The sequence below is a fragment of the Sinohyriopsis cumingii genome, chromosome 7 (genome assembly GCF_028554795.1).
Source record: "Sinohyriopsis cumingii isolate HCF-2022 chromosome 7, ASM2855479v2, whole genome shotgun sequence".
NCBI lineage: Eukaryota > Metazoa > Mollusca > Bivalvia > Unionida > Unionidae > Sinohyriopsis > Sinohyriopsis cumingii.
Window position 1 is genome coordinate 85,991,913 of NC_142967.1, and position 12,845 is coordinate 86,004,757.

The 12,845-nt window shown below is 39.6% G+C and overlaps 1 protein-coding gene across 2 annotated transcripts in view; it reads right to left on the reverse strand.

Annotated features, from left to right (window-relative positions):
- LOC149795663 (WD repeat-containing protein 11-like) overlaps window positions 1–12,845 on the reverse strand; it is a 208,123-nt gene that overhangs the window by 163,339 nt on the left and 31,939 nt on the right. For both annotated transcript variants that reach the window (XM_089964120.1, XM_089964121.1), the window contains exon 5: window positions 12,091–12,264. In XM_089964120.1, coding sequence (XP_089820246.1) covers window positions 12,091–12,264 — 174 coding nt within the window. The remainder of the gene's footprint in view (window positions 1–12,090; window positions 12,265–12,845) is intronic.

Below are 12,845 nucleotides of genomic sequence, written 5' to 3' on the forward strand. Positions count from 1 at the left end.
ACTGTGGACAACATGCTCAACAGGTCCGCGGTGGGAGTCTAGGACCGATACCGTGTATCAGATGCGGCATTGGAGTACGAGGAAAAACGCAATTATGTTCAGCGTGTGGTGGAAAACGCTATCGAGAACTAAAACGGTATTATGATAAAAAAAATCCAGACTGTGATAACGCTCTCAAATGCGAGCGTGATTACATAAATAAGTTTTCAGACAAATTATGAATTAGACAATGATTTGCTTATAGTATAATGAATCAAGAATTCGTCCGACATCCAACTATTCCAAATTATGAGACAAACCGAGATGGCATAGTGAGAAACTACAGGCTGAGGAAACAAGTTGGTACAGTTGATAATGCTGGTTATTTAAGATTTACTGTTAGGAAAGGGAGGTATTTATGTCATCGTTTCGTCTATGAGGTTTTTAACGGAGAGATCCCTAAAGGCCTTGTCATTGATCATATTAACGGGAACAGACTTGATAACAGTATTGAAAACCTTCAAGCGATCACTCAGAGCAAGAATACCATACGAGGAAGAGTTAAATGTAAAACAGCTATAAGAAGAGCAGTGAAATCTGTGAATGTTGAGACTCGTGAAGAAATAATATTTCAATCAATGAGCGCAGCCGGTAGGTATTTCGGTATTTGTCCACCTTCTGTACAGCATGTCGCAGATGGGATCTACAAAACAGCATTTTCAAAGAAGCTCAAACAGAAGATTTCATTCTGTTATATAACTCTTATCGTTGACACAAACGACGATAACTCCTCCGAGAGTGTGTAACGCTTTGCAGAGTTGTCGTTGCTGGTCAGAGGATTTGCTCCCCCTAAGAAAGCCACCTTGATAAAATATTTTATCGAGTTCATAACATGTAATCATTTATTTACCGTAGAATATATATTTTTTTACAAACAATATCCTCGTTTTACTGAATATATCCGACTGTTTTGCTCTTCTGTGCTTGTTATATGACCGCGCTTAAGAAAACATACAATTAAAATATTTTAAACAAGTCCCGCCCACTGCTAGAGCGAATTTCCAACTCGCAAGTAACAGTTGGGTTATATACGAAATCGCTCCCTAAGACCTTTGGGTCGATCGAAAGTCAGCACGCGCAAGCAAAACCATAAATTTAATCCGCCAATGGCGGGTGTCTTTTGTGCACCATCCAATGGTCGATTCAATGGATGGTTTTGCTCTGCTGCTGACCGTAGAAAATGACCCACCTGTGTATGTTTGTGTCGTCATAGGATAAGGTCTTAGGATAAGTTAGGATAAGATTACATGTTCATTGTGCCTTTACTTGCTGTCATACTCGAATCAGAGGTTAAAGGTTGTCTGTTCTGTACCGTCTCTTAGGATAAGATTACATGTTCATTGTACCTTTGCTTGCTGTGATACTCGAATCAGAGGTAAAGGTTGTCTGTTCTGTACCGTCTCTTAGGATAAGATTACATGTTCATTGTACCTTTGCTTGCTGTGATACTCGAATCAGAGGTAAAGGTTGTTTGTGTTGTCAAATAAATGTTTGCCGGGCCTGCTAGAGAACTCGATCCTAGAAGCCAGGGCTGTCTCGTCTTGTAAATAAATGTGCCTCTGAGTCACTTGGCAGTCAGAGGGGTCCGTCCTTAGGATAAGTTACGTGTTATATGTTTGTCCTTGTCAATTCACTAAACACGTCCTCTTGAGCCTATAGAACGTTATTTGACGATCTAGAGGCTCTTGCAGGGGATAAAGTGTTTCGTGTTACATGTTGTATTGTCATGTCGGAAGCAGTCCTCGTGGGGTTCTAGAACGTTATTTGACGATCTAGGCCCTTGCAGGGGATAAATGTTTCCGACTGTCTCGTTTTGTTTTGGAAAGCTAGCGTTTCTCATGCAAAGTGTTTCTATTAAAAATATAAAAATATATAATAATATGAATCACGAAAATATAAATACCATACTTGTTGAAATTAAAGAATTACAACAGCGAGGTTTTAATATTTTACTAGACACTGAAACAATTATGTCAGATTTTGAATCCTTGAATGAGCTATCACGCTTGGGGAAGAACAATCTCCCTGCTCGTTATAGGTTCATTAAGGGTTTGCAAGATCGTGTTTACAGATCACTTGCCGGGATAACTGAAAATCAGGTATCTGAATTTATTCCACTGTGCCGTGCAGTTGAGAAGATTCGTCTTGGATTGTCACAAGAGTATGAGACTCGAAAATTAATTAGCACCAGGGTGAGACGGTTAAAAGGTTATATAAAGAATCTAGACACGGAAATGCCTTGCATTTCTGACAAAAATACTAGTGTTTCTGACTACGAGGCCGACAAGGAAGTATAAACCGCATAGCGTGTGACTCACAGCACAAAGTGAAAGTAGAACCTGAGAACGCTAGCGCCCCCCCCCCCCCGCTTGGAGTGTAAAGCACATTTCCACGGGTAAAAAAAAAAGTGTATTATTTTTTTTGCCCTTGGAAACTCAAAGAGTTTCTCAAGTGAAGGGCGCTTTCAGATTTTCAGGATTTGCTTAAGCGTTTCAACATCAATACAGGAATGAGAATAGTTCATAATCTGTTCTCGTTGACACCAAACTATGATCATATGATTTTGCTGTAGCTCTGTTAATTGTGACGGAGTTAACAAGAAGTCTTCGTCACCATACACGTCAATAACTATTTTAACGGGGAAATACTGTTCTGGGAATGTCTGTATTTGAAATGCGGTTTTTATTGCCTCGTAAAGAATTTGCTTATCATGAATATGAACTCGTGCATGAATGTACTCGGGTTGATACATTATACACAACCGTTTTTTTTTAAATGCGTGCTAGCACTTTCAACGATAACTTATGCTGGTTTTGATAGGGTATTTGCACGATAAAATGACGAAAATGGATCAGTGCAGAAAAAAAAACTATTATAAATATTATGGATCCCTTGACTTAGGACTTCACCAGTAAGTTTATACTAACAGTCTCGTCACGCAGGTCCAACAAATTCCCCCTCTGGTCGGTGAGTTTGAAATTTATCGTTGACAACCACGGGTTATGACACCGTAGATAGACCGGATTGATTGGTTCTTGCACAATCAGAAAACCAGGGGGGTCTCTTGGTGTGAACGTATACAGGATAAACCCCTGTTGTGCCGTCGTAGTATCTGATGCGCTGTAACTGCCATCGATGACGTCACATACAAGATTGACCGCAATAACATCTGTGATATTTACGATCCCGGGTGAGATGTGTCTGCCATCGGATGCTGTACTGTTGTCGTGCTTGAGAATAACAGGTTGTGGTTTTATTCGTTCGTACGCGGCAAGAATATCTTCGAAAGATTGATCGATGAGATCAGAGACTGATTTTCTCAGCTCGGGCACGTTATATCCAGGAAATTTAAAATCTGAAATATCATTCACTTGAATACCATATTTAATTGCAAAATCTGCTCTGGCTATCTGTCTATAATTATCATCGATATAGTCTTTAAGATCCAGTAAAGCCTGAATTATTCTTAGATTTATAGTTTCCATGGCCGATGCGAGTTTGTTTAGTTTTTCTATGGTTGTGATAATATTATCACGCGGACTTGTTAAATCAGAAATATAATCTTGGAAATATACTCGCAGGAGTTGTAGCTGTTGTTTATGTACTAGATTGATCGGAATAAATAATTCAGATTCTATATCATCTAGACGGTAAACACGGAGCTCCTGCCCCCCCTTAACACGTGGAGCTTCTATACTCCAAGTATCGGGCATTAAAGTACTTTTTCTTGCTAGTAATTGATCTGCAAGGAGTAAATAATAATTGTACTCGAGGTCGTGTAGTGCTTCTTTATAGGTCATAAAATCCGATTTTTCAGGTTTTGGTGGACGAGGTTTAACCTCGGGGGCCTTTGGCCATCCTAATAATGTTCGGATTGAGCTGTTATAAATATCCACGGCGTATCCTGGCGTTGAGATTTCAATGACCGCAGACAGCGTTGGTTCATGAGCTGTTATAGATATTTTGGCTTCCTTGCCGGTGATTCGTTTTATTTGGCGTTGTATCTCATTATTGATTTCTTCGATCTGATAACTCCCAGTGGGAAGTGTAATTGTATTCCAGTCAAGTTCACCCTGTTCGCCGGAGTCGGCTTTGCTTTTCCCGAACACGAATGAATTATTTGGCTGCAGACCACCAAATGATGCCGACCTAACATTGGGCCAGCTGTGATACACACTGAGCTTTGCTAACGCGATTTCACTCACTGGAATTGGAGTTCGAAAATTAATACCGAATTCTGGTGTCGTCGAGGACACTGAGATCATTGTGGTCCTTACCGGTGTTGTGTTTGTGACTATTTGTTGAAGCAGTTCTATTGACATTATTTATTTGTTTAGTTTTCAAATAGTCATTGTACGCATCTGACATTAGTTTGAATTCAGAATCTGATATCGTAGCGTCGCTACTTTGCACGTCTAACGATGATGATATCAGCGATGATAATTTCTGATATGCGGTCGTGGCTGTATTTAATTTTGTCGTGTAATCGTGTAATTTTGTGTTAGCACATGATGATATTTTTTTTGCTATGATGCCGAAAACTCCAGCTGTTGTTGTGGCCGCGGAAACACAGATCGTGGCGGCGACTGCTGCAGTTACCGGAGTGACCGCTCATAGTATTGCTCCGGCAGATGCAACAACGGCAGATACTGAATAAACCATAATATCCAGCACTGTTATGCGGCGCTTGTATTTTTTTACTTTTTGACTAGTTACTTCGATGACAGTTTTTAACTCAGATTGCCACTCACGGACTTGATTGTATCGATATTGTTGAGCATCTGGCGTCGTTGACATTATTCAATTACGCGGTAACCAATTGAGGCGTTGCAGCGACGAATTCCAAACAAAACCAGTAAGATGTTGCTGTTAAACTATCGTCCTCGGCTTCAAGCATAAATGTTTCCTCGGTTCCGCTGTTTAGTATTACAGTGCAAACCCCGGAATACTTATCGGTGGAATGTCTCCAAGGATATGTTGTGAAGATTTCAAATTTAGCGGCTGAAAACACAGACAACCTGTAAACACCGGTGGCTGTTGCTGTATATTTGATAGTGTTATTTTGTCGTGACCATGTTGCGAATCCCGATGATACCGTGAATACGATGTTGGTGATATGCCCCGGAGTAACTCCAGTGGGAACTTTAATCAAACTGGTTTTGTTAACGATATCAGGAATACCCGATACGATATCCTGCTGTGTTTGTTTGATCGTGTTAATGTCGGTCTTTACATCAGCGAGTTTTACATCGACGACTGGAGGAGTCCCAAAGAACTTATCCACGACCTCATCAGTTTTTACGAAGTTTCTTCGAAATCTTGTAAACGCGCCCACGTGAACATCATGCTCTGCACGCAGCGTATTTAGTTTACCGTTGACGATGTCCACGTATTGTTTGTTTGACGCATCCTGGTCGGATTCGGGATTCGCTAACGCGGTTATTTTGTTGCCGCTCATGCTGAGTTCGCCTGTCATCGTGTCACCGGCTTTTTTCACACATTTATCAACACCTTTATCAATACTGTCTTTGATGCTTGCGATTGATATATTCGAGTCCTTGATCCGGCCGCCATCACTAAATGCAACGAAGTTATCCTTGGTAGCTCCAAGAACTCTGCGAATTATATCATTCCACTTAATGTTGCTCGTTCTTAGTTTTCCTTGCCTGTCTTGGAAAATAGCAACTTCATCTGGGTCAACTCCAGCTATATTCAAAAGATTATCGACTTCATCTTTGGTCGCATATTTTGAGAGATCAGCATCTGTGCTTGGTTTACCTCCTCGTGTGAAAGGTCTTCCGTAAATATCCACCATTATTCTTATTGCTGTTTTTCAAATGCTAGCATTTCTCGATGCGGTATATTCATACACTACTTTATGAGGAGGAGTTGCTGGATTTCTTGAGATTGCATCAAGAACATTTAAAACCTCCCTCCCACAAATGGGCGGATCAATTAATGTTTGTGTTGGTAACGTCGACTGCCACACTGGAACATTAGAAAATCTGCTGACATACTTGAGAAACTCAACTGGCGGTGCTAAACCGTACGAATCAAAATAGATAATTCCACGTGGATCGATCGCGTAAGCAACCCAGTGAGTTCCCGGACCATCTTTGTCGTCGAGATTGATAATGCCAGTTTCTGGATTATTCGGTCGTTGCGGTAATTGATCTCGCATAAATACGCCTCTGAAATGTTTTACACGCAATTTTTTAACAGCATCGAGTAAATCAAAATTGCTCAACGGCGTTAGAATTTTTTTGGATACCATGATGGTGGAGTTCCTGGTAGTCTTAGACCGCGTCCCTTTTTTTTCTTGTATCCTTTTCCCGTTGCCTTTTTTAGTGCCATTCCAGCTGCAGTTCCAACTGCACCGAGTGCTGCGGCTTTTGCTACGGCTGGTGCTGCCGCGGCAATCAACGCCGGTATTGCTGCGAGAAGAGGAAATATTCCACCGGTTTTAGTCATGTCCTTGATAGCTGCAGCAGAGAAATCAAGTCGGACACCGGTTTTTGCTGTTAGTGCCTTATTAAAATGTTTAAGCTGAGTATTAGTCAACGACAATTTGTTTGGACCACCAGTAATCTGATCTCGTTTTAGTGTTATTGATGTCCCGCACGTGCTTGCGTTCTTTGATTGCAATTTCTTCGTTTGACCGGAAGTCAAGGTGACATTAACATGACTGTATGACATTATATCCTAAGTTTGATTTTAATTGCGTTACATATTCTCGATTGGAGCGTCGATGACCCTCATTCGTCCGCCAACACCTTCAAGCAGCATTGCTTTATCGGAGAGTATGACAGCAATCGCTCTGTAACCACCAGCAGGAACACCTACACGAGCTCGGAAATGTAGGTCGACAACAGATTGTTTAACCAGATCAAGATGTTCCAGCGAAAAGTAATAAATCGGATATAAACTCATAAAGTCTCGCTGTGATATTTGCAGGCCAGTGTCTACATTAAGGTCGCGCCCCATAAATGACATCAGACGATGATACGCGCGTGCGACACGATGATGTTCGAAATCTATTAATATATCCTCAGATGGCTCCTGATGCCCATTTATTCTCAACGAAACTTCAGAAACTCCAAGTGTATCAAATACCATTGGATTTCTTTCCTGGCTATCTGTTCTAGCACGGTATTGAAATGCAATGAAAATATGTCGTGGTGCTGATACTCCTTGTTGCGATGATATATGCCATGTAAACAACCCACCATTATCACCCTGAATAACGTCTGTGGTTGTTGTTTTCCAGGATAGCAGTGATTTACCGCCCGTGTCCATGAAAGACAACAGTCGTTGTTCTTCGGTGATTGACGGAGACAACACTGGCATCCACAACCACAGTTTAGTTAGTATTACCTGACCAGGGGCAACAGCAGCATCTCGCCAGATAGCGTCATTATCATCAGGTTTTCGCACAAGTACAACTGTGTGTTTGGCACCGAATATGACCTTGTGGACATCTCTGCAGAATCCAAAGATGTGAGACAATGGAATCACACCTGAGAACTCTTCATCTCCACTTAACATCGATCTACGTGTTGCAAAACCCAAATTAAAATTTTCGTTCATCGATGCAACTGCGTCACCGGCATTATTCATTGTTACATTCCTGTTCTCGGGGCTGTCGGTTATATCCTTTGCAAACATCATTGATGGTCCGGCTGATCTGGTGTAATCATCCGAGTATCTCGCCAACCCGAGAATTGTTGTGGCAACGTCGACGTTATCATGAATTGTTTCAATTTCTTTTCCATCTATCATGTAAATAGCGGATTTAAATAACGCCATGATGCCGTTGTTAACAAATCCAACTCGGTCGCCGATTCCGTAGTTAGTGTTATCATTCTTTAAAAGCCTACCTTCAACTTCGATGAAGGCCTCAGCGGGCAAGAAGTATCTACTTGTATCCTGGACCTGTAGTTCAATTCTTCCGCGTTGGTTAGGATCACGTGCTTCATAAGAATAATATTGAAAATCACGTACAGAATCATCTTTAAGTACTGGTTTGGACATATCAAACGCGTCATTGGATTTTCGTGCAAACATTATTATTATTTGTGATGATCTAATTAAAATGTTATCGTCACCGGAAACCACTACCAGCTATCAAATTAGCAGTTACACTATCTTGCAACGCTTTGGAGGTAATTCCTGCTGTTGCGATCTCAGCTAATTTCTGATTTACGGCCTTATTTACTACGCTACTAACATTTGCCGGCATAGCTTCAGTGGATGGTAGTTTTACTGGCACCAACCTCTCGACTGGGTTTTTTTTTCGTATCAGCTGTGCTAGTCGATCCTTGATTGATTGAAATGCTTTCCCGGCAAGACTACCAACAGTGCCAATGGCTTTATCCTTGACAACATCAGCGGCTTTCATCGCGAATTGTTTTGCTAACGGTCCAGCTTTCGGAGCGATTCTTGTGACTAAATCCCTAACAACATCACCGACTCCATCTCCGTAAACAACCTCGTATACTGGTAATCGTGAGTTTACTACTCTGACACTTCTTGGTCTGCGAAAAGAATCGTGTAGTATCATTTTATTTAATTATTGTTTATCTAACTGAATTTGCTAGCAAATTTAATTATTAGTCGCTGTGGTAACCGTCTGCGAGTTCATCAATGAGCCCCCGGTAGATGCTGATATCCATGATGCCACGCTGAAATAGTCTCTGACAGATATCTGCGGCTTCATTTATAATTTCCGGAGAATTGTTTCCGGCACGTCTTCCTCCGATGAGAACTTCCAACCGTGACACATCATCGATGATATTATTAGGGCAGGCAATAAAACCGGATCCTAAACCCTCCCCTGTTGATGGTACAATTCTTGGGGATAAAATGTCTTGAGGCAAACTTTCAGAAGATGTTGTTAAGCTAATTATCGGCGACCTAGTTTGTTTGAATTTTTGGCCCCGCGGACTTCCTTCAGATGCAGCCTCGTATTCACTTAACGGAGTTAGGTCAGGATCTATTGCTCTTCGCCGTGAAGGATATTGTTGTCGTTCTGTGTGTTGCAACGGTGATTTTTCTTCTTGAGGTTGCGATGGTGGAATTTCAAGTTTACGTATAGCATCTACAAGTCTATCGTATTTTGTATCGTCCCTGCTGATTTGTTTTTTATTTTCACGTATACGATACGAATATTTGATAAAATTATCATCTGTCATAGAACCGTGTTCTGGGTTTAAAGACACATCTCTTCTAATCAATCCTAACAGTATTGTCTCAGGTAATTTCTCTTCTGGTACATTTTTAAGAAGTTCAATATAATCCGGCGTAAATCTTTTGGCGGGGTCAGTAATTCTCCCTGTTACTCGCTTACCAGCAGGTACTGACACAACAACTTCATCGGGTGGAGGCGGGGGTTTAAGTCCAGCTGAAATATCCTGTAAAATTTTCCTTTGCTCTATTAAAGCCTCTTTGGTAACAGCTGCGGATTTTTCAGTAGCTTTGGTCACGGGTTTAAATAATTCCTCCGTAGTCTCTGCAAAGCCTTCCCGTGCTTGCTGTCTTAGTTGTAATTTTTGTCTGACACTATCACGGACAGGAAGAAATTTCTGAATTGCTTCGAGACGTTCTCGAGCTAATCTAGTCGTATGTGCTTCTCCAATATTTGCCATTATTTATTTGTCAATGATTTAATTCCGCTAACATAAAAATGTTTTTCCTTGGAAACTCATTTCCCAGAGCAGCAGAGGGGATGGACCCGACCCATGGATTTTTCAATAACGACCCCGCCACGGAAACTGTTTCAGATTTATTGAAGTAACCCAAGTTGTCAGTGCAAACTCAACGAGTTTGTCCCTGGAAACTCTTCGAGTTTTCGGGGGACATTTTTTTTTGTCCTGTATTCTGAATAGAAGGGTTTATTTCGTCGAAATAAGCCCTCTATCGAGGAATAGTTTCCTGGAGGGCTTTATTGTGCAAAAAGTTTCGGTCTGTACAGCCCCTCTGCTGCTAAACGAGACATTTTATCATATTTTTTATTCATTAAAAATACAAGTCACAGTACTTTTTAAGAGTAAATTTTAAATGTTCACCGCGGGCATCACCACATGGTCAAGGTGTGCATTAACCGTGGTCACAGGCTCAGTGTCCATTATCGGCGGTCACTGATTATACAAGTTCTTCCCTGGACAGTGTCAACGTATGTGTTCTAGTGGTCTAGCATGTCAGTCTAAGACAGGTAACTCAAAACCAGAGAACTGCGGGTTCAATCCCATTTGATGAAAACCTATTGGAAACAAAGGTACTGAGATCCCGAATATTAAAGAGCACCCTTTAGTTCTCATACACTTATAATATCACAGGTTAAAATAAATTCTTATATAAATACATAAACTGTATAAATTAACTGACTCTAGATTTTTAGTTGGATGTAAGTATGTATGAATTGGGTTTAAAGGTGCATCAGCACATTCCTGCTTGCTATAGAGTCTGGATATAGTTCCAAAAAATTACAATTTCATGACCTTGCCATGACCTTGATGACAAGCCCCTTCAACTAAATGTAAATATCCAACATATGACAAAATAAAATGTAAACATGTAAAAACCTACAAAACAAAGCTATATGCAAAAGAGAGAAAATTAATACATAAAAATACGCTGTCAATTTCTTTTGAATAAATTAAAATCTTTTTTAAGAAAACCCAAAACTTTTTCATTGGGAACACTATCACAGCTTCATATCAGAGCAAAGAGGTTACTTCTCCTAGACATTCTTACAACATGAAAGTTTGAGCATCTGGACTCAGGTCACACTTATTACATCCAGTTCCAGATTTAGTCATTCATAGTATTGATTTAAACATTGTTGTTCATTCTTTAGAATACGAGAAGAGATTGTCTGTATGCATTTTGGCGACAGTGCACGGTGAGAAATGAGACACTGGTGCTGATCCGAAAATTAAATTTTTGACCTATTGCACGTTACTTTGTTTACAGTCTAGACTGTCAAAAAACAAATGTCGGATAACCTATGACAAGAAACTCACTGTGAATTCATCTTTGAAGGTATTTTAGATCAATATAATATTCGTTATTATATGGACACAGTGGAAAGTTCTATAGTGAGAAACAAATAAAGTGACTATACAGGTAAAATAAATGTGACCTGGGTCCATTTGGTGTAATCAACATAAAAAACCAGCAGGTGAATCTTGGCTAGAGAACGCAGACACCAACAGCAGTTCTATTACTCGATGATAATGGTTATTAAACAAAATAAATGAAAACAGGTGTGCAAGAAACGATGTAGTTCCATCCACCAATTAGTGAAGGACATTCCAGTGAAATTCAAGAGTGTATAAATATGTCTCGCTCCTTTATACACGTTTACTTGGGTATAGCTGAGTGTCATTATTTCGCATCACGATAGCTTTCAGTAGTATTTTTATTACTGTATTTCGATTGATGTTCAAATTAAGATACGCAGTAGCATGGTAACTAAAGTCCTGCAAACTGTAACGATTTTTCTTTCCTCTAACAAAAAATGACATTGACAGAAAATAAAAACTGTTGCCACTCCCGCCCTCACATACAAATAAATGACAAAATGCAATGAATATTATTTTTTTTCTAGACAATTGATCGTGGTATTGTTCATAGTATCTACAAGGGATTTGGGCGAAGAATCTAAACTATTTCACAGTACTATTCTGTGCGTGTCTAGCGCTTTCGTAATTTGTGAGAAGCAAATTATCGGTAGGGAACGTCTTCTCTAGCGTGGCGACTAAAATGTCTTTACTAAAACGTCTTTCATTACCAAACAAGTCTTGATTACTGTACAATATAGGCCATTAGAAAATCTCTCTTTCTCCTCCTTACTTTTACGAGGTTGTGTGGGAAACCGGACACATGGCCGGAAAAATTCCTTGCCGAGTACTCCGACCTGGTGCCCTGTTAAAATGTCCGTACCCGTCCGTATATATATATATATATATATATATATATATATATATATATATATATATATATATATATACACGCATACATCCATATATATTGTTTGGTAGTACGACTAACTTGCTATCTGGTGTACGTCAAAAGGATCTAGGCAGAAGCTGGACAGATTCTCGGAAAATTCCTTCTTCCAGAGTCTGACCCCAGTGTAGGTCTCCCATATACTCAATGTGTTCCACCCGTGTAAAGTAACGAGGAGCTCGTGCGACTCATCCGTACCAGGGTACCAGTCCATGTCTAAGTTATTGTAACGTAGAAAGAAAAAGAAAACAATTATTTAAGTATCAATTGAAATGAGACAGAATAATTATTCATAAGGCTGAAGAATGAAGAAGCTCACGTAACGTAACTTTAACATAGACATAATTTTATCTGCCTTTGCTAATTTCTTAAAACAGAAAAAGCAACAACAAAACAAATCCTTTAAAAAAAAATGTATAGAGTATCAATAACAATGAAATTCACTTATGCAGAAAATAGAAAATCTCATGCGACTGATTTCTCTCTTTTTTAAAACTGCATTTTAGTCGTATTTTGACATTCATTTTAGTGTTATAATGGAAACGTACTTTTTTATGTGAAATGTTTCCTACTATGATAATACATATTGATATATTCGGAAAAGCAAAACAAATAATTGCAAATCGCCTGTATATGAATAGCATAATCATATTTCTTCAGTGCGTGCTCGTATATAACATGAGAAACATTAAATAAAAAAGTAAATTAATAAAAACTTCAATGTTACAAGAACAGTTATAAACAAAATATAAGTACAGTGAAGTAAATTGATGCATGGTATGTGTTAATGTTTCATA